Source organism: Stigmatopora argus, chromosome 9 (genome assembly GCF_051989625.1).
Source record: "Stigmatopora argus isolate UIUO_Sarg chromosome 9, RoL_Sarg_1.0, whole genome shotgun sequence".
Lineage (NCBI taxonomy): Eukaryota > Metazoa > Chordata > Actinopteri > Syngnathiformes > Syngnathidae > Stigmatopora > Stigmatopora argus.
In genome coordinates this window covers 18,847,628-18,873,709 of record NC_135395.1, presented here as the reverse complement: position 1 = coordinate 18,873,709, position 26,082 = coordinate 18,847,628, and the positions used below count along the sequence as shown (strand labels likewise).

Genomic DNA, 26,082 nt, shown 5'->3' with positions numbered 1-26,082 from the left:
GTAACGTGCCACGCACAGCAGAGTGACTCGTTTCCATGGTTGTTGCATCCATTTATGTTAGAAAGAATCGACTAAGTTTGGCTGATGAATCATTCAGAGACATTGTTCTCAAACGCGTACAATTGTTTAATTGAAAATATGTTTCCATTGTGGTCAACAAGTTTTTTTCGAGATCAGTTTCACTCTCTTACTAACTACCACAACACAGTCAGTGAATGAGTTGACCTAATGATGACTTTTGAAAAGATGTCCACTGTTCCATAAGGAAGACTTCTATTTTCTCTTCAATCTTGCACAGGGCCCAAAATTTCTGTAGGAAAGTGAATATGACAGCATGAAAGGTCATTGGTCTAACGGGGTCCGGCACCCCGGCGGTGACTTTGTTAACTATCACGTATGTGTCCGTGCAATAAACCCTGCATTTAAAATTTTATTGAAGGTTCTCCGTGTGAAGAGGGAAACGGGCAGATGACCCAGAGCCCCCCCGGTTGGACAAAAGGGATTATTTTGTTAGCTGCGAGGCCTGTGGCGAGGAAGCTTTAAGCGTCAGATTGCGGAACTCGTGGAAGGCTGACATTGAGAAGACTGAAGGTTTACCAGACGATCCGTTTTTGCCGTGTTTGGAGACCCTCGGCTAGCGACAGACGAGATGACACGTCCTGTCCAGTGCATTTAGGGCCTCAGGGGAAGAGAGAGCTTAGATGAGTCAACTAAGGGGGCGGGGCATTCCATGAGGGTGTCCCCCACCGAGCCCCCCAAATTTTCTCTCCTCCCGCTCATCTCCTCGGTCACATACACGCGTATCCTCCCGACCGGGGCCTCAGTCCCACCATGGCCAGCGTCGCCGGCCCCGAGGAGAGCTCTCCGGCCCGGGGCGCCGGAGCGCCGGCGGAGTCCGAGCCCAAAGCTAGCGCGGAAGCCGTCCGGGCCCCCGGCGACAGGGAGGACGAGGCCGAGCCCGGGGACGGGGACGCCGGGGAAGAGAGCGGAGGTCAGGAGTGGCTGGAGGAGAGGTTCAGGATTAATAGGAAGAAGTTGGAGAGCATGTTGTACGGTGAGTGCTGGCAAAAGGTTTGCTAAGTACTTCTTTGTGGCAAATGTTACTCAACTTGAAAGATTTTTCCATTATTTTCCAAACTTCAGCACGTTGAATGAATCCTTTCAGCTACTGCAAAAGTTGACACTGAAGATCCAGCGATGTCTTTGACTGTATGCGTCCAACGACTTTGCGTGCACGAGAGTGACGATGAATGGCGTCCAACGGCTGACGCATTCGTGGCTTTTCTTGCCATTCTCACGCCCGTCCGGGACCGAGCGGTAACTTATTTGGGCCTGGCGGCTTTATGACGGACGCCGACCCGACGTCACCATGGAGACTCATTGTGTCTGTGGCGGCGCCGTGCGTGTTTGCGCTGGCATTTACAAATTCCTCAATAGACGCCAAAGTATCTGGACTTTGTTTGAGTCCCAGCTTGTCGGATCGCTTCTTTGACAGGAAACACATGAATTTAAAGAGCAATGTCTTCTCAGAATTGTGAGAATAAATGGAGCCACTAGGTGAGGTAAAAAAATCAGAATTTGGAGAATATAGTCAAAAGGACAACTTTATTCTCAGAATTGTGAATTAAAGTGGAGAATTTCTCCTCCGAATTCTGAGAAGTGAAAATTGTGGCTGCAAAGTGAGAATCCTGCCCAAGTAGTCTTTTCTTTAGTGGCCGTAAACAACCCCCCAAGCGTCTTTTCTTGGGCCCGCGAATCCGTTGCCACGGAATGTTTACAGCTGGACCTGGACGGCTCAATAAAGTGGCCATGGCGGCAGAATTCAATCAAGTCCAGAGAGGGCATCTACTTGATCTCGTCGCATCTCTTTGTCCATCTTTGACTTTCTCGAGGGCTTTTTTTTCTGTCCTACGTTTTTGGAGCTGCGCTCTCATTTCTCCAGTGTCGACGTGACTCAATGGCGTCGACGTCATCTGCCATTTTGGGGCTAATTTGCGATGCCCCCTGGCCGTCCTCGCCACCTTCTCTCTGTTCTCCGGCCATTCCTCGGCCCCAGCCAGGGTTACCCGTGGCGATGAGGGAAGAGGGGGCTAGAAAGAAAGTGGTCGGTGGGGTGCTGCCCTGGAAATGTCACAGTGGAGCCGCGGCCGTGCCAAAAAGTTTTGATTCCCAGCCATTTGGGCCGTCTTTTGGGAGATGGTTGCTAAGTTAGCATCCCCGTACTGTTGACAAAACTCTCAACTTTGTGGAAGGCTGTCACACAAAAGGAGAAGAATTTAGTCATAGTATTTATTTTACAATTTATTTTCAGTGAAAAAAATTGCTTTGACCTGTTTTTATCTTGTGTTAAAAAATATATATACTATATATAGTATATATGTATAGTATATGTATATATATATATATATATATATGTATGATATATGTATATGACATATATATACACATATACTATATGTATAGTATATGTATAGTGTGTATGTATATATATATAATTAAAATATGAAAAAAGGCTAAATTTGATGCTCCCCTATTTTAGAAAAAGGTTGAAAATTTGACTTTAAAGAGAGGGGTCCCTTTTTTTAATCCATATATATGGCCTTTTTTCATCTTTTAATCATTTGTTTCTCATTTTTAAAAAGACAGTAAGTACAATGTATATATAAAAGTTGAATACAGGAAATATGATGTTTTACTGATTTATTTTCGACTATTCAAAATGTTTGTTTAAAAACAAACTGCAAAAAGATGGTAGTATATATTTGATTTTTTCAAAACAATGTTTTTTCAAACATTTTTGTTACTTTATTATGTGCTGGAAAAAAAGAGAGTCAAACATTCTCAAACATCTTCATTAGAATTTTAGCACGAGACACAAAGTGGACACATTGATGTGATAGATAAATTCTTCAATAGTTTCCAGTGGTAAATTTATATTTTTAATTATTCATTTCAGCTCCAAAGAGTGAAGACACCATGACGGGCGAGGAGTTTTTTGAGCAAGTAAGTCAAACACGTTAACAATCCGTACAAAGGAGAATTTTCCTGTTGCACTGTGGGAGATTTCCACTTTCATTCATAGCCTAATGACGACAACCTCTGAAGTGTAAATCAGTCTTTGTATGCGTATACGAGCGTCCTCTAGTACTACTAGATTCTCGCGGCGCTCGTCGGCGGGAGGCTTGTTTGTTCGGAGCTCTCTTCATTGTTCTTCACTTTGCAGGTGATGAAAGAAACCCACACTCAGGTGAAATGGCCTTCCAAGTTGAAGATTGGAGCCAAGTCAAAGAAAGGTCCTGTCATTTGCCTCTTTTTCTTTGTCCTTTCTTTTCTGGATGTATTTTTGTCACGTGGACCCCCGTGGGCCTCGGGTTCGAGACCCCCGTCCCATAGGACCGTCGTTCCCAAAAATATTTGCGGGAAAGTATCATCACTTGTGCACAAAAAGGGCTGAAATCTTGTCTAATCTCAAGGTGTTGCCTCTCGCAGACCCTCACGTCAAGGTGGAAGGCAAGAAAGAAAACGTCTTGGAAGCCAAAAAGAAGATTCTGGAAGTTCTGGAAACCAGGGTAAGGGTTTTTCCCTTTCATGTTGGCCGACTCAATGAGAAAGGGATCCGGTGTAAATACGGCAGGTGAACAAGGTGACCCTGAAAATGGACGTGGCCTACACGGAGCACTCGCACGTGATTGGAAAAGGTGGCGGAAACATCAAGAAGGTGATGGAGGTCACGTCTTGTCACATTCACTTCCCAGACTCCAACCGCCACAATGCCGCGGGAGAGAAAAGCAACCAGGTAGTGTGTCCGTTTAGACCAGGGGTGTCAGACTCGGGTTGGTTCGCGGGCTGCTTTAATGTCAACTTGATTTCACGTGGGCCGGACCATTTTAAATATAATATTTAGATATTTTTTTTATAAATGGATTAAAAGAACTGAATTAAAAGCCCAGAATATTCAGTTTTTTTATAGATCTAAAACAATGTTTATTTTAGGTTTTTATATATATTTTTAGATTTTACAAAATGATTTTTGAACTAAAATCACAGAAAAAATGGATTAAAAAATTACAATTATTGATTTAAAAGGGGAAAAATCAGGAAGTTTAATATACATCTATACTCTTCATTTTAATTTGATCTTAAAACAGAAAGTCGGCACTCATGTTTGACTTTTCCGGGCCACACAAAATGATACGGTGGGCCAGATTTGGCCCCCGGGCCGCCACTTTGACACATGTGGGTTAGACGGACGCTCGCCCCCGCAAATTCAAAAGCAACTCTTCCCTTCTTCCCAGGTGTCCATTGCGGGACCCGTCCAGGGGGTGGAGGAGGCCCGGAGGAGGATTCGAGTCAGTTTTTACTCTTATAGTGTTTATTATGGTCACGGCACTTTGGGATTTTTTTGCTCCTATCTGACGTCGCCATGACATTTGTCCGTTCCCTTCCGGCCTGGGCTCAATTTCTCCTCCATTTTGTATCTTTCCACGCGGCAGGACCTCCAGCCGCTGACGTTGACGTTCGAGCTGCCGGTGGGCCTGGCCCCCGCCGGCCCGCCGGACGCCGGCTCGCCTCTCATCCAGCAGGTGGCGCAGACGTTGGGGGTCAGCGTGAGTTTCCGAGCGCTGCCACCGCAGCCTCAGCAAGCCCAGGCGCAGCCCGCCTTCTTTGGGAGCTGCTGCACGGTTTGGGGCCTGCAGGGCAACGCCTCCGCCGTCAAGGTCAGCCAGGCCCACGCCCGGCCGAGTCGCCTTCGCCATGGCCGCCACCCCCCCTCAACCACTTCCATCTCATTCCAGAAGGCCGCCTGCGTCCTGATGGAGCTGCTCCTGGGCTCGGACTCGACGGGGAGCGCGGTGAGCAGCCAGCTGGACGTGACCTCGCAGCAGCACCTCTTCTTGTTGGGCCAGAATGGAGCCCACTTCCTGAGCGTGATGCACCACACCCAGACCCAGATCATTCTCCCGGACCTCAGCGCACCCCAAAACGTGCCCTCGCTGGTCATCCACGGCAGCCCCGACGGAGTTTGTCTGGCCCGCCAGCAACTCATGGTCAGTTTTCCCAGGCGGCGAGTATAATATTTAGGCGCAATGGCACAGCCCAAGGTGCATTTATTAGGCTTAGGGTTAGACCAAGGGTGGGAAAACTATTCCATTGTGGGCCACCCGCAGTGGGTGCAGGGTTTGGTTCCAACCTGTAAAGTGGAAAGCTTTCCTCAAATATTGTATGTTACAAGTGCAATCAGCGAATTGCAGTCAAGTGCTTCTCGTTGGAGCACACACAAGTGTCTATTTTTTCTGTGGCCGCACAGGACTGTCTGCCAGTGTGCTTGATGTTTGACATGCGGGAAGATGCGGAAGCGGATCCTTGCGTGCTGACTCAGATGATGCAAAACCTGGGCGTTTTCATCAGCGTCAAGCCCAAAGTCAAACAGAGCAACAAGGTACCAAAATGTGCGAATTGAGCGAATACTTTTGTTTTATAGCTGTTTGTGATTTTTTTTTTCAGTCCGTGGTGGTGAAAGGTCTCGAGAGGAACATCCAGTGTCTTTACGAGGCCCGTCGCCTGCTGTTGGGCTTGGATTCTGGCCACGCCCACAGCGCAAAGGAAAGCAATTCGGCCCCGGAGCCTCTTCTGGCCGCCAACGAGTTGACCAGCTATTGGCTTAACATGTTACTGCAACAACTGCGTCTTTCTGAACACGGTGAGCTCCATACATTTGAGAGCAAGGGTGTTTAAAAAAAAAAGCAGCCTTGCTTGGACGCGCCAGGGCGAATTTCCCCAGCTCAAGTTGCATATCAGATTTTACGACATCCATTTCTTCAACAAGCGGGCAGTAATCCCCAAAACCAAAACAAGTCTTCTACCTCAGTATTGTTGCACAGCCAAGTGGAATAATGTCTTTTGGTCCTGTGGTGTTTTTGTTTTATATTCCTGAACACTCAGGCTAAGGATTTGCCCCTCCTATCTGTTACACAGGACCCTTACCTGCTCCTGAGGTACCGGGTGCCACAAAATCTCGTCCGTTACCCCCACCCGGGTTACCGGCCCCCCATGAAGAAAGCAGGGCGACCCTAAAGGCAACGGACAGTCGCCCGCTGGAGAAGGTGTCTTATCATTATCACCCCCAAAAGAAAATAACACGCACAATAGTGTACGTACACAGTAAATGCCTTTCCTCTTTAGATCCCGGAAAACGAGGACCAGTCCGGCCCATGGGACGATGAGGACCGGATGAGGGAGACGCCGATGGCGACCACGCCGGCGGAGGACGCGATGAGCTTCCCCGGCGGTCCCAGGGCGGCTCGCAGGGGAAGTCTACAGAATCCCGAGTTGAGCAAAGTTTTCAACCAGGCCCGGCGTCATTCCACGGGACAGGCCTTTACGTGCAGGTGAGGAGGACTCACGCTGGACTTGCAAGTCTTGGCTTTGTTGCGTTTTAGGAGAAGCGCTCTTTTCATTCCGCCTGAGTTCATGCTCTTCTCTCTGTGTCAACTTCCAAATACGGCAGGTTGCTGAATGCGGAAATGGAGCGAGCAAAGACGGAACGCAGGAACAGCCTGAGGCGAGACGCGGCGCCGCTCCGGGAAGTTTGCGCAGACGTCTCCCCATCGGAGGTGCCAAAAATCAATCGCACCCCCCATTAACCGTGACAAGGGTGCAAATGATGGCACCATTGCACACGCCACGTCGGCCGAAACGTGCAAACGAGCAACGCTTGGGTTTTTCTTTGTTTTTCCACTTGATTGCGACCAATACTCCAGTGCGATTTATAGCTGGAAAAAAAACGCTCCCTTCGGGAAGTGGCATAGTAAATAATTGCATGTGCGGTAAATGAGCTTTATCCTGCCTGCCTGCACTCAGAAGGGATTCAATTTCATGCATTATTGACCTACTTTATTTCCTGTTTGTGGTCCGCAGGTTTACGACTATGAGAAAAAGAAATTGCTGGCGACTCGAGGTTTGTGCTTTAAATGTTTCATTGCTCTTCTACTACGGCTTTAGCGCACTGCGGACAAACCGTTTGGGCCTCACCCTAACCAAACCAACCACCAGACATGTTTGGAATCCCTCTTTATCTCAATCAACCTGGATCGGAAAGTAGGACTGTCGTATAATGTACTGTATAAACAATTTGTACAGTCAGGCCCTCATTTTTCCCCCACTAAAATCTATTCAAATGTTTTTTTTAACACTATTAATGTATGATTTCTAAATGATAGGAATGGCATCTTGAATTATGGCAGAGCTGTGCCGAGAGTCATCTACAATGGGCCAAAAATAGTATATGAGATATTCCGAATGCGATATCGCTGCCCTCGGATCATTTTATCCGAGGCACTCCGGCACGCGAGGAGATTCTTGGCAGAGCGCTTTCCACATTTGACACAATTGCTTCGTATCGAGCGATACGGTGCTTTTGGCGGGTGCGCCTCAACTGCAACAATGAAAAATGCTGGCTTGAATGAATAATTCAGCACCAGACTCAACTGAGAATTTTGGAAATAGAACTCAAACAACCGCGGTGATGGACAGATGCCATTGGCTTGTTTTGCCTCTCGCAGGTCTGTTTTTTAGAGCTGCCCATCCACTGTTTTTTTTAAATTTATTTACCTTCCAACAACTTCATCTTGAGTAAAAAAAATAGTTGTCATAAGTAGAAGTGCACACACTGCTGTCTAAAACAAATTTGCTAGGTTGGCCTTGCATGTGCAGCTTTTTGTCAGATCCAAGATTGGATTGGATGACTTTATTCATCCCGTATTTGGGAAATTTCGTTGCCACAGTAGCAAGGGGGTGAGGATGCAGAAATAGGAAAGGCATTTTAGACATAAATAGATAGGTAATAAGTGGGTTAATAAATATATACATGAATAAATATACGTATAAATAAATAAGCGTGTTGCTGATATATATATATATATATATATATATATATATATATATATATATATATATATATATATATATATATATATGTATATGCATATGCATATGCATATACATATACATACACATACACATACATATATATAAGCACACATATACATACATATAGATGTACATGCATGCATACGGTAGGTCTTAACACACAGCCATTTTTTGTTAAAGAGCCTGACAGCTGATGGGAGGAAGTTCTCAGTTATATTTATACACGCTTTTCCTTTTTAGCGATGCAGAGAAAGCCGGTGGTGAGCGAAGTCCGGACACCCACCGACACTTGGAGCGGCCTGGGCTTTTCCAAATCCATGCCGGCCGAGGCGGTGAAGGAAATGCGTAACATCGGCCATCGCAGCTACAAACCCTACTTGAGCGTTAATGGCGGACAGGTACAAATAATCATCCTCGTACACTAAAATCTGTGCCTAAAGAGTCTTCAAGACACACATTCATCAAATGCATAAACAGAAAACACTCTATAAAACAACAGTCACAATGTAAAAAGATGACAAAAAATGACAATAGTTAATGAATGCACCAATTGCTATGTCATCAGGTGAACCTTAGAAATGGCGGAAAGTAAACTTTGCAATCCGGTGTACCTTTTAATATGCTAACCATAATGAAAAATCCATTTTAATGGAGCCATTACGTAGTGTCTTTGCCTCTTATATTTATAGCGACATTAATGTTGAAAGTGTGTTTAAAGCTGCAATGCTTTACACCCTGGAAAAGGTCGCCGGCGAAAGGCAGACAGTGATGTACAGTGTTAATAATCCAAAAAGCACTTCCTCCAAATGTTTGTGTTTGCCTTGCTGTAAACAATACAAATAAATAAAGGATAAGTGGTCTAGAAAAAGAATGAATAAACAATTGCTCCCTCAAACAGGACCTTGCACAAGAATACTAAATATCCCATCTGAATGGAGAGCAGAGTGCCATTATATCGTATCATTTGATTGGTCGTTGCAGTCGTGGGCCAATCAGAGCGCGACGGCGTCCAACGGGAGCAATTCCGACAATTGGAGGGACAGACGTGGATCCCAGCCTGCCTCCTCATCTTCCTCGTCCTCCTCCCCCTCATCCTCCTCCTCTTCCTCCCCACCACCGACCTCCTCCTCCTCCACTTTCTCCTCCCACTTTTCCTCCTTTGCACCGAGCAGGAACAGAAGCGACAAACCCCGTAAGTCAGGCTTTGAAAGATTGCTCAAGGATACACAATGCTAACTCTGCACCTCCCGTTTAACATTTTTGTTCATGCAGAGGATGGTTTCCCGGGAATCAACTACTTTGACGGCGCGTGCTCCTCCAGGAGGGCGTCGGCCTGCAGTCGTCGTAGCCCGTCGCCCCCGATGACGGACGACCTGCCGCGGCTCCTCGGCCAACTGGGCTTGCTCAAGTACATTGATGTGTTGGAGCAACAAGAGGTGAAAACTGGGCAAACACCCACACTGGTACCTCTACTTACAAAGTATATTTTACTTTGAATCAAGCATTGCTCCTTCCAACTGGGCTAAGACCCCCGATACGACTATCTAAAATGGCTCCCATCAAGGCCTTTTGTCACCTTAATGTTTGGTGTGTAGAAGAATTTGTAAATAGAGGCTCTTCTCTGGCTGGTTTGACTTATACTACTCTGAAAAACTCCCATGTAGTAAGTACAATTGCTGTATGTGGATTCAGATTGACTACCACACGTTCCTCACACTGTCCGACGAAGATCTGAAAGAAGTGGGCGTGTCCACCTTTGGAGCCAGACGCAAGATGCTGTTAGCCATCTCAGGTAATGGCCCACGTCTTCGGATTCCTCAATTGAGCCCTTTTTAATTCAATGTTGTCGTCCAGATGTGAACAAGAGCAAGAGGAGGCCTTCCGACACGCCCGGTGTCAAAGCTGGATACCTGGAAGGCGGCGCCAGTGGCAGATTACCTCGCATTGCCGACATGGAAGTGGGCACCTTGAGCGACCGCTGGTGAAGAGGGATTTGGACCGCACGGTCCGATCTTCTTTACGTGAGTTCCAGAGCGCTAACAGACAAACAAAACGTTCACAAAGCGACCAGCGACCAAGCCGTTTGCCGCCAATGTGCCTTTTAAGAACAGCCAAACTCCAAAGCTTTTTTAAACAAAACAAAACTATTATTATTATTGACAAGGAGGTCTTCTCTTCCAAATGTCATATTTTTCTGCAAAAAAGTCAAACTTAACATCCAACTAAATGATAGCAGTACTCCTGCGAATGCTTGTTTTTGACGCTTTCACTATTCTAACCGCTACATTTCTGCAAATGTAAATAGTGATAATAATAATAAGATCATATTATCTTAATAATATAAAATAAGTGAAACTCTACCGTGATAGTAAATAAAATGATAACAATAACATTTTAAGCGGTGTTGAAAATGAATGAATATTATAACAATTGCAAATATAGATTTAAAAAAAAAAAACTTGCCCTATCAAAGGTCAAAGGTCCAAAGGTAATCTTTTGAGTAGTAACCTGTTGTTGTTGCTATTATTTTCACGACACTAACGGCCTCTATAACTTGATTTTAAAAGACGTCATTGTAATAATTTTGAATAATGAATGAATATTACAATCCATCGTACTATGTTTTTTACTCGCCAACAAAAGTGCTGTAAAACACTTGCAATATTTCTATTTGCCTCCATCAGAAATTCATTGTACACTGAAATCAGTAAAACTAATTACCGCTTAAAAAATTAAATATATGATATTTCCACCTCCAAAGCCTCTGGTTTATAAAAATCATACTCCATTTTTATGGTGTATATTTTTTTATTAGTCTCTCTAATTTTGTATTGATGCTGTAACCAATAATGACTCCATCAGAATGTATCTCAATGGTGTTTATGACGCAAATGTAAAAAACAAAATGAAATCATTAAATTCCTACCGGTTTTGGCTACCAGGGGGCAGTAGCGTCACATTCTCTCCATTTTTATTTATTTATTTCTTCTTTTATGACATTAATTCACGTCCAGAAACCCAACTGATGAATTTCTTATGTTTTACTACTGGTCTCGCTGATACTTAAAGCACTTTATGCTGGATTTCTTTTCAGGTTGTTTACATTTTGCATCCACATTCCAATAAAATGAGGCTGATGAGTTCGCCATGTGGCCTTTAGGGCAAACAAATGCAACAAATAGATAAGACTAATGACTAGTCAAATTACAGGTGTGACTCTCCTTTTAATTGGCCTGCCCCATTTGACCATTTCCATTGAATTCATCATTTCCTCTTCAATTCCCCGACTTGGGGGGGCCATTCCGCAATTTGACGGCGTCACGCGGGAGCCGGCGCCCCGGCCGAGCGTTAATTGAAAACGGCGTGAGCGCCTTCCCGACGGAGAATTGGAGGAATGTCTTGGCGCTCGGATGCAAACGAGTTGCAAAACCGGTGAGGCTCCACAGATTAGCCAGGCCTCCTCCCCGACGCTAATTACATTGGTGTCCAAATTGTTTTCTCCAAGGGCCGCCATTAGAAAACTGGAATTGAGCACTGACTTGAAATCCTTCCACTTTCATTAGTAATTATACAGAATCTGGAATTTGGCCCTTTTATTAACTCCCACCGCACATTGTCTGTGTGACCTGGGCCGACAGAAAAGGAAGTCAAGCACGGGTCCCTTTTGAAAGGCTTCAGTGGGAAAATTCCTTTTTTGTCGACTCAACTCCAGGCATTGTTGTCCTGACGCAGCCTATCCCAGATAGCACATGATTTAAGTGAGTCCCAAACGCGTCCTAGATAAAGACGCGCCCGACGCCACGTCTAAACATCACAACGGGGAAACGACACATGACGAGCGCCCGTGAAAGGCTGACATTTTGGAGGCGAGGCGAAAAGCTTGTTGAGAGACATCTCCGCTCGTTAGTCGTCAGTGTGATAACAACAAAGGAGTTCTCCCAGACGACTCTTGTCGTTTGCGTCGTTTTCAAGAGTTTAAAGCTTTGTTTGTATCGTTAAGTCAAGAAATGCTTGCTTCATGATCTGTTGCTGTCATGAGTTTGGAAAGAGATGACAGATGTACACTTCCAAAAATGTTTGAGTCCATTTTGTAGGCCAATCGTTTTTGACAATGTTCGTTGGATTGACCTCAAATTTTCACAGCATGTGGAGAAATGTTCCAAGTTTTGGTGTGTGATGTTTGGCCTGGGTAGTTAGTGCATCGCCCATGGAGTCTCACAGCAGTGGCAGCATGGGTTTGAATCCCGGTCGGTCCTGTGTGGAGTTTGCCCTGAAATTGGCTGGCCACTAAACCAGGGACTAAGATTCTGGGGTTTACACTCAGATATTAACTTCTACTTAAACAGTTTTCTGTATATTTTTTCTTTATGTATAAGAATCACTTCACACAGGACCAACCGGGATTTGAACCCAAGACACCAAAGCTGTGAGGCTGACGCACTAAACCCTTCAGGCCACAGAGTCCTCTTTAGAGCCTGTGTCGTGAGCACTCTATCACTTGAGCTAGTTCTCCTTTGTAACATAAGCGCATACAGATCCTAGTATTCCCAGGCGATCCGGTCGGTCTCCCATCCAAGTACTAACCATGCCAAACTCTGCTTATCCTCTAAGATCAGATATAATCAGACCTTTTCAGGGTAGTATGCCATAAGCCCAACTGATACTTGAGATCCCATATTTTGAGTGCACCTATAATTTTAGCAACAACCAAACTTTTACCTGTTTGGTGCACATCTTTCATTGAGTTTGGCCCGTAAATGTGTATTTTTGCTTACTGGTTGGATTTACAGCTGATGAAACAAAATCCCCATGGTGCAAAAACACACGCAACTACTGAATCAAATCCCATACTCCAATACTGAATACCGGTTTTCAGAACTAATGGATGACCACTGTTCCCTAGTAAGGCTAAGAAGAGAAGCAAGGGACAAGGTTGAGGTTGAAAAGACACCCAAAGTGCAAGTTTACTCCAAATTTTCCAACTGACAAAGAAAGGTTGACTCGGTCGGGAGGCGGAACGATTAGCAACCCCAAAAACATCCCACCCACTCAGCTCAGAGACGGCGCCTTTGGCCCATCGGCCGAATAACAAAACGCCCGTCGGGCGTCTGTGGCTTGGCGATGCCCCTTCCTAACCTCCTACGATTGGAGGAGAAGAACGATGCCCCCACCCCCAACCAAAAAAACAAAAAAAAGAAGACACTAGACAGCATCCACGTAGCAACATAGTATTGTAGCAGCCAAATGGGCATCCATCACGTTGTGTTTTGAGATGCATAGAGCTCCGCCCAGCCGGGCCAGGTCGTAAATCTCGCTTTTTTTTTTTACAGGAACACGATGAGAAACATGCAACAACAATGACGACACATCATTAAATCTGGTTGCTACCTGCTCTTCCCGCGACATTCCAGATCAACACTTAATCATTTACAATCTTCCGTGAACAAACCAAAGAGAGAATTTGACCCAGAATTTGTGGGTTGACCTTATTTTCCTCCTTTTTTTCTTCTTACGTTGTTGTTTTTCAGGCTATAGATATCCCCAAAAATAGTTAAGATGTCTCCTTGGCTTGTGCGGCTTACAGTCGGAAAATTATGGTATTTTGTTGGACACAGAACAGAGGAATCGCGTCATCGTCGACAACAGGGGTGTCCAAACGTTTTGATTTTCTGAGGGTTGCATTCAAAAAACATTCAAGGATAAGAGCGCCAACTTTAAATCTTTTCACTTTCATTTGTTAAAATCAGATTGTAAGTATTAACTCATTGGATTTCCTTGACGTGGATGGACGTCCAGTCCATTTTCACTGCGTTTGAATTGGACGTCTATCACTCTCAACGGCAGTTAGGCATGATGACTCGATACTAGCTTTCCAAGTTGAGATGGATATAACGTATATAACTGCCAATGGGAGGGAATGAGTTAAGGCCTACAAGCCAGAAGATAATCCAAAGGATTTTGTCAAATACATTCTATTTAACTGTACTTATATTTACGCGACGGCCAAAAATTGGACAGACTTTTCGACCACTATTTGTTAGGATACGCCATTGGGAACATGAATTCATGACTGTTGTCAGGTTTTGAGCCCTTGCCTAATTTGAAAAGATGCTCTTTAAGTGACCGTCTCCATATAGCGTTAATGCTGAGCAATGCAGCATGAGGTAAGCCGAATTGAAGCTTCCTGTATTCCATCATCATTTGCTGCGGGCCAATCAAAAGCGGGCAGTTTGGACACTCCTGATCTCCAAGGCGGACAGACTCTTCTGTACGTATTGACATCCAATAGATTGATTGGCCTTTGTACGTATTTGAGGCAAAAAGACACAAACGCCAAGAAGACGGGATCGTGGTCCGTGTTTGACTACGTTAACAATAGCGCCTTTGCGGGTGGGATGCGAGAAAGGGAGGAGCCTGGACGCCCTTTGTCTCTTTCTCTCTTTCTCTCTCTTTTTTAAGACATTTTGCAAAAGAAAGAATGAGGTCCACTGGTGAAAAAAATTCCCACGAGTTAACGAGAGCGTGTTCATCTGCTGTGGCGGCCACCGGAAAGAGACGCTGCAATGGCTTCAAATCTGGAGGCTGGACTGCTCGGCGGACGAGACCCTTTCCGGGGGCGGAGCTACCAAACGTAGCCCATCTCCTCATCCTTGTCGTCTTCCTCGTCCTCGTCGTCATCGTCTTGGCTGATTTCGCGTGGGTGGATTCGGCCCCGTCTCTTCTTCTGCCGGGCTTGGTCCTCTTTGTCGTCCTGGAGGAGGACCACCGCCCCGCCGCCGTCGCCGCCGCTGCCGAAATCCCCCGACGTCTCCTGCTCTTCACCTGAAAGCGCAAAATTAGGGTTAGAAAATGGAATCCGAAAACGCCGGCGATGGCGCCCTCACCGCAGTTGGGGTTGCCTTGCTTCCTGGAGCCGGCGATCTCGTTGCCGTACTTGTCCACGCACCAACACTGTCCGGTACTGCCGTGACACTGGGTGGCTTTGAAGTAGCCGTCCTCGGCGCAGCGAGGAACGTAGGAACCTGCGAGCGGAAAATAGAACGCGTGGCATGGGAGGCCTTTACGCAACGGAAAGAAATCACCTGATGTGAACGCTCTTTTATTGGAGAGAGAGCTGGGCAAGCAATTACTGTCCACAGGCTCGCGGGACAATAGTCATACATCCTGCTTAATGGCAGGCAGGCACGTTCCATAAAACACACAAACACACACACACACACACAGACAATCTCACTGCAGACATCAGCACAAACACACAAAACAAACAGCAGGCCAGACTCATTTTTCAAACAGTGTTGTTAGCGACGCTGGACCAGATGGCACCGAATGAAAACCCTTCTCAGGGGAACTTAGTGGGAGAGCACCAAAATGCCAACTCCGATGTCCTCGTATCACGACCCAGCGCAATACCGCCGTCTCCCCATCTTATGACTTTTCCAGATAGCCCTATCCTGTCGTTTACGAAAAGGCAAACGTTTGAAAAGCGCTCCCATAGTGGAAAGGTCTACAACGCTCCCCCCTGTCGTCCTACGAGAGGGTTATCGTGAGCCTTGTGTGGCAAATGCCCAACGGTTCTCCTCTAAAAGGGAAAGGAAAAGATCCGTCAAAATAACACGTCAATCCAACCCACCTATCAGGCTCTTTCTTCGCCCGGGATTCTGGATCTTGCTCTTCTCAGCTCGGCAAGGCGAACCTGCGTGCCGAGAAAAGGCAAAATGGAGCCCCGCCCCCGAAAAGGTGGAACCCGGCGTGTCCATTCTCACCCTCGGGCTTCTGAAAGCAGTAGCACCACTCGTTGTTGGACAGCTTTCCGTCCTTGAAGGAGTCGCAGGAGTCGAAGAGGGGCTCGGTGCACAGCTCGTACTTGTCCGTGTAGATGGCGCTCAGCTCCGACGGGTCCAGCAGCAGGTCAAAGTTCACGTCCAGTTTGTTGAACATCCATCCCAGGGAGTCTTTGCAGATGGGCAGGATGCTGGTGTCAAAGTCTGAAAAGCCCACGGCGCTCGGATGAGCATCTGTGCCCGCCGGGTTCACCGGCGTGCTTCTTTTCATCTCTTCAGACACGTCGACAGCGCCAGGGCGCCGCCGGCGACATCGTGAACGTCTCCGGCGAGGAGCGAAAAGCCGACGCGCACGCTTTACGTCGAGGTACTACTCACGTCCGGCGGCGGAGACGGAGACGTCGCTGGATTTGAGATCTCTGTTGGCATCTAGGTGCAGAACTCCGAACCAGTCTTTGAGTCTGGCGGCCAGACTGCGCAGTTGCGGGTCCGTGCAGGCTGCGGAAAAATGCACACAATACGTGATATGTATACGGTTTGCTAAAAAGGTCGGTTATCGCTTTTGTACGTTTTTCGACGTCACGGCGATGGACTTGTCCGTTCTCTATCAACCTATGGAATTCCAGACGCCCGTTTCCTCACCCCAACCTGCACGTTTGCAACTTTTCTCCCGACCGGGAGGACCGCTTTGATATTCCGTTCCTTTTGCTGGACCCAAGTGGCTGGCTTGGCCAGCTCTCTCCCCCTTCCCAACCCCCGAGATAAGTGCTTGTGCGTCTGCCTTTGATATCCACTCAGACTGCCCTCCAGCTCCCCTTCACTTTTTCATCTTTGTGACTGGATGTGGAGCTCTCCAGCCCGCTGCACTTTTGCTCCACCTCATCCCCGTTTTGCTCTTCTCATCTCTCGCTCCGATCGCAATCGCTACCGTGAGAGCCGCCACGGGAAAGGAAGGAAAACGGGACAGGCCTCGTATTCTCACGTGGGCCTCCAGACTGGCGACGTCCTTGTTCGTACATCTTCGACCCAGGTCGAAAGCGGTCCTACCGTCGAAGAGAAAGTACCACGTGTAAAAAGACTAGCTCGCTCACCAGGGTGACCTTCAGACAGACACGAGCAAAGACAATCGGCCGACGCGGCGCCGTCGCCAAACAGGTTACGAGACGGCTCGGCTTAAAGAGATAGGGCGGTGGCTACGTGGGCTGAGGTTTGCCCTTTATCCGGCCACTGGGTTACGATAAGCATCTCTTCTGACGCGCCGACTCTCCAGATGCGCCAGCTACTCCGACACTGGCCATTTATCAGTAAAATGGAAACGCGAGGGAGTCGCTAACGGGGCAGAAGGTGCCTCCTTCCCGAGGGTCAGTCGGTAAATAGCTTCTTTTTATTTCCTGTGGATGATTCTCATTGCCAAATAGGAACTTTGACTGGGCGGAGTGCTCGTACGCTATGAGACGTCAAAGTGAAAAGGTTATTATTAACAGGGAGGGCATATTTTTGCACGCACTGAGTCGAGTCCCAGTCTCCCGATTCGATGGATCGGCCCATACCGATACCGCTCAAATGTATTAAAAATTGCACATTCAAATAGTTTTGGTTTATTTTTAACCCAATCTGAACCAAATCATTTGAGATTTTTAGCCAAAACGACGACGCTGCTTGACGTGACGGATCGAGTGTAACATTTTTTAGAAAAAAATCCTAATATAAGTGCTACTTTACTGTATTGATTCATCCATAAAATACGTACAAAAAGACAAAGAAAATGAGAACTACTATAATAGTTCAACCATTTCTAAGAGCAAATCTGCGTTGTTTGTATACCAGCTTCAGTACAGTCTATTTTCCCGTTGACTTGTTAATGAATAAAACATTTCTATTTGTATTTTGCGGCCCACTCCTGACTATAAAACCGCCGTAGAGCATTTGTTGGGAATACAAAAGTGCACTTAAAGCATGTGTCTCCATGTTTACCAATAGCAAAGTTCAAAATGCTGAGTCTTATCGTCGGGACGCAATCTGGCACACACGCGTGCCCGAACTCGCGCACCTTTAGCGCCGACTCCATCTGTTTGCTGTTCTGTGCCGCTGATCTGATGCGAGATGCTATCGGGTCGGGAGATGCGACACACACACACACGTGGGCGACATTTATATTGCCAGAGTCAGCGAGAAATCAAAAAAATGTGACATTGGAATGCGAGGCATTAGAGAGAAGCGCATTTAAAAAGGAAACTCATTGGGAAGAGACCCAGACAAGTTCATAAATTCTTGCACGCCGCAAGTACATATACAACGGAGCATGCGTCCCAAAACCATAAGTCCAATGAAAACTCGGGTCATAATTCTCAGAGTGTGAAGGATGAAAAGAATCCTCCTCTTTCCCATCATGCCGCAAAGAGAAGGGAGGAATATTTCCAACAACAATCCATCCTTCTTTTGTCCTGCACCACTTTGGATGGCATTTTTCTCTCCGAATTTCTCCATCTATCAGCACAAAAAAATCCTATTTTGGTGACGAACAACGAGACGCGCCGACTCACTCCATCAGCGCTCGCCGCGGCTGTCAGGGAAATAGCGGAAGGCGGAAAAATAAGAAAGAAAGAATTACGGCGAAGGAGAATGGCTGGATGTTGGGAGGGATCGGCGCAGATTTGGTGGGAGGTGGAAAAGCCAAAAGTGGCAGCTTGAGCTCCAAAATTGCCAGGAAGAATGGATCAACTCTAAAGTAAAGCTCCACTTTTGCCCGCCTAGCCATTCCGAAGCATCCAAATCCCGAGCAAACGTTGAAAAAGAAGAAGTGGGCTCACCCGTCTTGGCATTTTTCAACGTGTTCTCGCTGGGCACTCGTCCAGGCAAACACTGACATTGGCCTTCGCATTTAGCCGAGACCATCTTCCCGGCCAGGCAGCCCTGGAACTCCATCTTGCACTGTCCCACAATCAAAACAAGCAAATGTTAGAAGGTCAAGGAAATAAAAGATATCGATGGCCAGGCTCGAATGAGCCTCGTTTGAATTATTCTTGCTGGACGCCGCCGATAATAAATACGCGGTACTTTGCTTTGCTGGTGAGTCGTGCTTCTTTCGAAATAGGGCTTTATTGGCATTTGTTGATGAACAAAGCCACAAGTCTCTGTACCTGCCGTCGAGCTATTGAATGAGATGTCCGGAGAGGGCGAGCCAGAGTAAGCCAGGGAGTCCGGGAAATGGACCTCAGACCTCCCCTGGTTACCGTCTGCGATGCCAGACGCCCCATGAATCTCTCGACTTGTCATTCTCCGGGGGTTAATGTGCTTTTAATGAAACTATGTTTTAACAGCGTCAGAGTCAGAGGAGGGGAAAAAAAGGAGTCGTGGACTTGACTTAGACTGCGGGCTGGTCCCCAGGAGATCATCTCCTAATAGGTTACCGTGCGCCTGCTTCATCTAATGAGAGGAACGTCTCTCGTAATAACGTGGCGTGGCTGCCAGCCAAGAAAAGTGCACGTTGCCCTGAAATCCTTCTAGTAGAATTAGAGCGCCACCTTAATTCCGCTCCTCCATTTCTTTTGACTTTTTGCCGATAAGACCGGAAGAGAGAGCGGGAAAGGTTAGGGTACGGGCCGAGGCGGCTCAGTCCAGGAGGAATAGTAGGGAATCTATATTTAGACTCTGACCTGTCCCTCTTAACGACTGTATTTCCAACTTTGGGAAGGGGGCGCTTCGGAAAATGCCATTGATTGGGGACAACTAGTATTCCATATTCAGACTTGGATAGATTTCATGTCTGTGCTAATGAATGTGTTAACGTAAAAATAATCCAGAAATGTCAGGATATTGTAATAAATAGTCATTTTTTTTTGCCCTTCAAACATCAAGTTAACTTTGGAGTGCCCGCGTTTTAACAGTTTAACGCTGCTTGGAAGCAGGAATGTATAGTATTTACTATTTTAGTTAGAGTTACACAATTGAAAGGAACTTTGCAGGGCAAAGAGAAAATGTCAACAGAGCACAGAAAGGCAAAAAAATTCACTTTCTTGGTCAAATGATACCGTTGGATTATTTTATGTTTTAGGTGAAACAATGATTCTAGTGTGGCATAGAGGGAAAAAGACGGATTTTCTGTATTCAACGTCACAATTTGCAAATTTTACCTTGGACGAGTAAGTGTGTCCGTCGGAGCCGCACACGGGACGGGAACGGGGTGCCGTACACAGTCTGCAGTTCCGGCGAGGCGAGCCTTGGAGCTTTTGCTTGTGGCCGGCCCGGCCGTCTTTCCGTCCTCGCACGCTACGTGAAAAGTTAAGTCAGTCGCGGACAGAATCGATAGCCATTGGAAAATTTCCCGACATTCCAAAATTGTAGAGCGGGGTGCATTTCTACTTGTCAAAGTCAGAGCCAGAGCCAATCAAATCTTTTCCCCATTAAGAACGTCTTGAATCCAAATCCTCAACGCCACGCATCAAGTGACAAAGTTATTATTGAAGCAGAAACGATGATACGAGACGCTGGCGAAAACAATTTCAAGCGAGCTCAAATTATTTTACGGTCGGCGGCTTAAGTGAGCGATGCGCCGGCAAACTCCCGATTGCCTCGGAATCATTGGACGCGTTAAGCGCTAAATTGGAAGTGTTCGTCGTCCAATATGAGCTGGGAAGAATACAAAGCCATTGATTTAGAAGCTAATGACTTACACGTTAATGAGGAATCCATTAAAGGCGCTGACAAAAAAAAAGAAAGACTTTCACCAGCCGTTCCGATGAAACATTTGTGAGGAAAAAGGGAGCGAATTGGAAGGATTGCCAGCTTGAAAGCACAAACAAATTAGAGCCGATTGAGCCTTGACTGAGTGCGCGCTCCACAAATAAGGCCATTGTTTGACAGGAATTAATTGCTCTCGCCAACGTGTTGAAAGCGTTTCACTTTCCGTGTAAGGTTACGCTTTCTGGCCAGTCTGGAAAGTGGAGCGCCGGGGTGTCTTACCTGTGATTTGCCTGCTTGCGATTGGTGCAAACGGCGGTTTGGTCGTCGTGGCTGACGCACACCTTGTGAGGGGGGCAGCGCACTTTAAGGCACGGCTCCTTGGTGCTGTCCGAACCTAGGAAACAAAACCGGAGAGTCTTTGAGAGAGGCGCTATTTAATGCCCCCCCATGGTCTGGGCAGACCTACAATTGGGAATTTCATCAATTGGCCGCAGTTTGTCGATATAACATACCTGTCAACCTCTGCCGATAACTGCCCTTATAAATGATTATGATTCCCCTTACAAACCCCCAAAAAACCTTACAAACACCGTACGACTCGTACAGTGTTTGTAAGGGTTTTTGGGGGTTTGTAAGGGGAATCATAATCATTTATAAGGGCAGTTATCGGCAGGGGTTGACAGGTATGATATAACATTTGTCGAATAAACGCTCTTGCCAATCAGCGCTTGTTCGATATGTTTTGTAAGCATTTTTAATAGGTTATAAAGCTATAAATTAATTGATGCTTTATGTTGGACCAAACAAGAGGACTCTTTCCCCCACAGCTGCTTTCGAGGCCAGTTCATTGTTTTCAGGACTATTGACGGCAACAAACTCCTATGTTCCAAGCCAAGGATGCTGATCTACAAGAGACTTCATACCTTGTTTGGACTTGGACTCTGGCAGATGGCGATCATCGCATTATTGTTTAAAAATACGGCTGCTTTGTTTACCTTATAAAGAAAGTATTATGCTTATTCTGCAATTTCTTACACAGTTGCTTTGGTTTCCCATTTGCTCGGGTCACATTGTATGCTTACTTCTGCAATTTCTTACAAAGTTGTTTTCGGTTTCGCAGTTGTTTTTTGACCTTAAGGGTGTTATTCGGTTAGCTTTGAGAAGAGTATCCTGCTCGTCAGAAATACTTTTGAACGAAGCCGCGTTATGAGTGATTTCTCCTTGCAAGTTGTAATCAGTGTATGTTAACGATGTCTTCCTGTTTAATTAAATATTACTAATAATGATTAAATGGTATTAATCATTATTCCATCACTAGGGTTTAAAAAAAATTCTTGACTAATGGCATCTGTTGTGCCAAAACATGAAAACAAAACATCTGTATTTACCACATCTTGACACAAACAACAGCAGATTCAAGGTGAAAGAAATGAGAAATGATTTTGTGGAGAGCCAGTTTTAACCCAAAGAACTCAATTTTTTTTTGTTACTTCCAAATGGCTCACTCCGTAAATCCCGCCCAAGTCCTTGACATTAGCGCTGGCGTGATATAAAAACGAGTGTCCTTGTCTTCATTAGGTGGATAATGGCTTGCATTTGTGGCCCATCTGGCAAATGATGAGATCAAACTATAAACTGACCCCATCCCACAATGCACTTGTGTTTACAAGCCACTTTATCAGCATTACGGCCAAATACGCCGGTGTGATTATGATGTTTGGATTCTCTGTGAGAATTGCAATGCCAAAAGCATTGACGGGCAATGACTGTCAACACTGATTTGAGAACAGTTTTTTTTACGTGAACTCCACTAACCAAGTCACTACAGCTTAAGTTCTTATCGTTTCCAGAACGGCTCGTGCGCAGACGGGCGACGCAAAGAAGACATTTGGAAACGGTCGGTATTCCTCGGCGATGATACGCCGCCCTCCGCTCGCGATAGGCCGCCATATCGCGCCGCCTTTCCATCACCGGGTTATTTGGAAATGTCCTCACCTCTATCTATCAGTGGCGGGGAAAAAGCCATCTTATTTCACTTCACTCGAAAATGACTTTATCGCCGCGGGGGAGTGACGGACGAGTGTAGCGAAGAGGGCGACGCGTTAAGAGGATGAAAAGGCGCAAAGATGGGCGGAGCTGGGATCCGGCTAGAACAGACGACTAGAGGACAATTAGGGATGGCGAGTCTGTGACCTCCGCTTCCACGCCGATTTGAAATAAAGACAAAGCGGCGTAAATGAAGGATTTGATCTCAGTCTGACATCATAAACTCTGACAAATGATATATGCTGCCCTAGACATCAAAATGTGGAGTTAATTAAGCAGCGAAACGTTTTTGGACCTCTTTGGCTCTTATATTTTACGCAGTCATCATGAGATAGGCTGTACTATAAAGTAGTGACGGCCATTTTTTTTCTTATTGCGGGCTGCTACCTTGTTTTGTTCGCGTGTGTTTTTGTCTTGTCTTGTTTTGTTTTGGGGATTATTCCTGTATTTTTTTGTTGATGGATCCACAAATTAAGCAGCTCCTTGGTCAGGTACTGCTAGGATTGGGTTTTTCTGAGGGTGAGGGTTCTGTTTTTTGGCTTCTTTTTCTGTACTTGTCCTTGCGGTGGATGGAGTGACCTTTCCATGTATGCAACACTTCAAAAAAGCCAGCCAAACTCTTACCACAATTACAGGCGGCCGTTAATTCCGCCGAAAGCTCGAGTCACGCCGCGTGTTTGACTTCCTTAAGAGGCCCAAAGAAAAGCAGAGCGTGTCAGCCTTGATAAAACATGGCTGCGTCCCTTAGGAGGCCCCAATGGAGACTATTGATTGGAACGTGGGCTTTAATAAAAGAGGCCGCATTGCTGAAAAGAGCCATCAGACACCAAAGGGTGACCTCAGATGCATTGCCACGGAGCTGGACTTGGACCAGGTGCAGTATTTTAAACGGGGAGTGCGTGTTTACTCCCGCTCCCAGAGAAACATTCCCAATGGCGGGCGAGTGCAAAAGTCAATGCCATTCTGTCCCATTCCTGCAGAATGAGCGCTTTCCTGATCTACTGTCCTTTTTTAATTTTTTAACCACCAAACAAGAACTTCAACAAGCATCCCCCAAAGGACAAATTCTGTCCATGGCTCAAAACACCAGCCTCGTTTTCGTCCCTGACTAATTAAAACGCTCTTTCTTCTGGGGGTGCTACAGAGGGAAACAAGACAAACAGATGATGAGGAGCTAAAAGCGCCTCCACGTACAGTCGATACTCCTCAGGGTTTTGCCATTTGGCCCGTGAAAACCAGTCAAGCAAAGGATGATGGAGAGATGAAAACACGGATCGGGAGGCGGGGGGGCTATGGGTGGTGGTGGGGGGGCAGTGACAGAACGGCTTCACCGGGCGGAAAATTCATGATTGAAAACACAGTCGTAACATTGTGCGTGTTGAGCGAGGAGAACGTGGAAAATGGCACGGGGGGTCAGGCGGGGATGGGCCAGCAACGCGCTCATTTTTAGTTATCTTGCTGGGATTGACGGGATTGGTCGATTTATCGATTCGTCACGTGGCTGTCGAGCCCGCTCCCGTGAAAGCGATTCTTGTCAACGGGTCTATTTCTGAGGTTTTACCGGAACCACACTAACATTCCTCATTAAAATAAGATCCTAATGGCGATTCAATCAGGGAAAAGGGGGCGTGGCCAGGAAGCAACTATCTGCTAGAACAGGGGTCGGGAACCTTTTTGACGAAGAGAGACACAAACAATTCATATTTTCCAATGTTATTCCTTGTGACCCATACTACGAATTTGATGTACATTTCATGTAAATGAGTGCCTTTTCTATTTTTTTAGTAATTTCACCACTTTTAAAGTAGAGAAAGCTAAATATTAAAAAAAAAAAAATCTTATTGTTGCTAATCAATGAGAGGATGCATTCCAGAAGAGTCTACTGCCAAAAAAAATGAAGATTAAAGCAAAAAAATGAAGATTAAAGCAGATCTAAATGTAATATCTCAGTTCTGTCAACAGCGATTTCCATATTTTAGCTCACAGACTGGCAAAGAGCCAGATGCACCCATCAAAAGAGCTACATGTGGCTCCCGAGCCATAGGTTCCCTGCCCCTGTGCTAGAATGTTATGGCAAAAATGCAAACAGTTGATAGGTCCTTTCTCAAGTTTGGTCTGAATTACGCACCATTTGACCCTTAACTGAAAAGCAGAGAATGTCACCAAAAGCTCTTTTGAGGACAAAAAATATTGCCACTGCGCCATCCAATCGGCGGCCGTATATTAAGGTCTCTCTAAAAAGGTCTCCGTCCAATCTTTGCCAAATTGATCCGTGTCGTGTTTGTATTGCGGGCATATGGAACAATCCATCTGGCGTGTCAGACTCGGCTGGGCTGCGCTTCACTCGAAATATTCATCATCACCACGCTACAAATATAAACATAAATAACCATATACAATATGGTGGAAGTGGCGGCTTGTATGGGGGTGGCAATTTGTTGCTGGCAGCAATGTATTTTCTTTTTTTTTAGGAGCAGTAAAGAAGGAAATTCAAGTCTTTGAAGGCAGCTTCAAAGCGGAACAGCGTGAAGGATACATTTCAGGTGCAAGTTGTTATGGTCACGCTTTACGTACACTTTACAAATCAGCTTTTATTTCAATTTCCCTTGCAAGCCATAAATGTAGCATTTCGATGATTGGCTGGCTCGGACGAAAGAAATGTAAAGGTTTCATTTGCTCTATACAAAATATGTTTCTTCCATTACTCTCACTAAAAATTTCTTCTTTGGTTGTCGCCCTTTTATATTTATCGTTTCAATGTTTTTCCTTTAAAAAAAAAAAACACATATCAAAGTGTGCCCAAGAGTAAATAGGTAAGGAAGGGAATTTGCTTTTCTCTTTCTTTTCTTATTATCTAGCAAGTTATCATTGCCCACAAAGGATCCCCCCCAAAAATGTGTGTGAGCCCTCCGATGTAATAATGACGATAAAGAAAAACTCTTCACGTACGCCTGGCTGTGCATAAGCGGACTATTTTGAGATTTATCATGGCCCACAAAGGATCCAAAAATGTGCGCGAGCCCTCGAATGTAATAATGTGATAAAGAAAAACTCTTATAATACATGTTGCCATTCACCAGAGTGCCCTTACTATTTTGAGACGTCATTTAGAATCCACTCAAATATCAACAGGCTTTCCTACTCTGCAATTTCTACACACACGCGTATAGATTTGGGCTTTTGCAAAGGAATGTTGTTACATCAGGTCTGATTAGTCCTTGTTACTATGCAGATGAAATAAGAGTATTTAGTCAGAGGCTATGCTTTCTCTTGTGGATTTATTCTTCTTCTTCTATAAGCTCTTGATATCAAGATTACGCTGTGTTGACATGCAGCTCCTCTCATGCTCAATTATATCCAAACACATCATTGCTTTTTTTTCAACAATTACCCATTCGGTAATATAGTACAAGGCGCACAATTAAGTTGTGATTTGATTCAGCTTTGCCAAGTCTTTTGTTCGTTAAGCCTCCATCTTGCATGGAAATAGGTCTCATAGGATATCACTTAGGATAAAACTTAGCCCAATACAGAAAAAAACCCGACAAAAACAGCACTAGGAATTCAATCAACATTGCTCAATATCGGTTTCCCCAACATAAAAAAATCTGTTCTCACACTTTGTTGGGTTTATTCTGGGATG

The 26,082-nt window shown here is 45.7% G+C and overlaps 2 protein-coding genes across 2 annotated transcripts in view; one reads left to right on the top strand and one right to left on the bottom strand.

The window, feature by feature from the left end:
- Positions 1-831: 831 nt before the first annotated feature.
- Positions 832-10,867, top strand: bicc2 (bicaudal C homolog 2). Its single transcript, XM_077608592.1, has 19 exons — positions 832-1,054; positions 2,957-3,003; positions 3,224-3,293; positions 3,490-3,569; positions 3,635-3,796; positions 4,296-4,349; positions 4,494-4,718; positions 4,797-5,048; positions 5,309-5,440; positions 5,506-5,701; positions 5,977-6,104; positions 6,184-6,389; positions 6,509-6,614; positions 6,919-6,958; positions 8,170-8,327; positions 8,911-9,121; positions 9,202-9,365; positions 9,622-9,721; positions 9,784-10,867. The coding sequence occupies exons 1-19, from the start codon at positions 832-834 to the stop codon at positions 9,912-9,914; spliced, it is 2,685 nt and encodes an 894-aa protein (XP_077464718.1). The 3' UTR covers positions 9,915-10,867.
- A 1,995-nt stretch (positions 10,868-12,862) lies between these two features.
- The window catches only part of spock1 (SPARC (osteonectin), cwcv and kazal like domains proteoglycan 1), a 32,882-nt gene continuing 19,662 nt past the window's right edge, over positions 12,863-26,082 (bottom strand). The window contains exons 5-12 of the mRNA XM_077608589.1: positions 20,673-20,787; positions 19,844-19,979; positions 18,521-18,641; positions 16,089-16,208; positions 15,693-15,914; positions 15,560-15,622; positions 14,814-14,951; positions 12,863-14,751 (exon numbers count right to left, since the gene is read on the bottom strand). Coding sequence (XP_077464715.1) covers positions 14,552-14,751; positions 14,814-14,951; positions 15,560-15,622; positions 15,693-15,914; positions 16,089-16,208; positions 18,521-18,641; positions 19,844-19,979; positions 20,673-20,787 — 1,115 coding nt within the window. The 3' untranslated portion in view covers positions 12,863-14,551. The remainder of the gene's footprint in view (positions 14,752-14,813; positions 14,952-15,559; positions 15,623-15,692; positions 15,915-16,088; positions 16,209-18,520; positions 18,642-19,843; positions 19,980-20,672; positions 20,788-26,082) is intronic.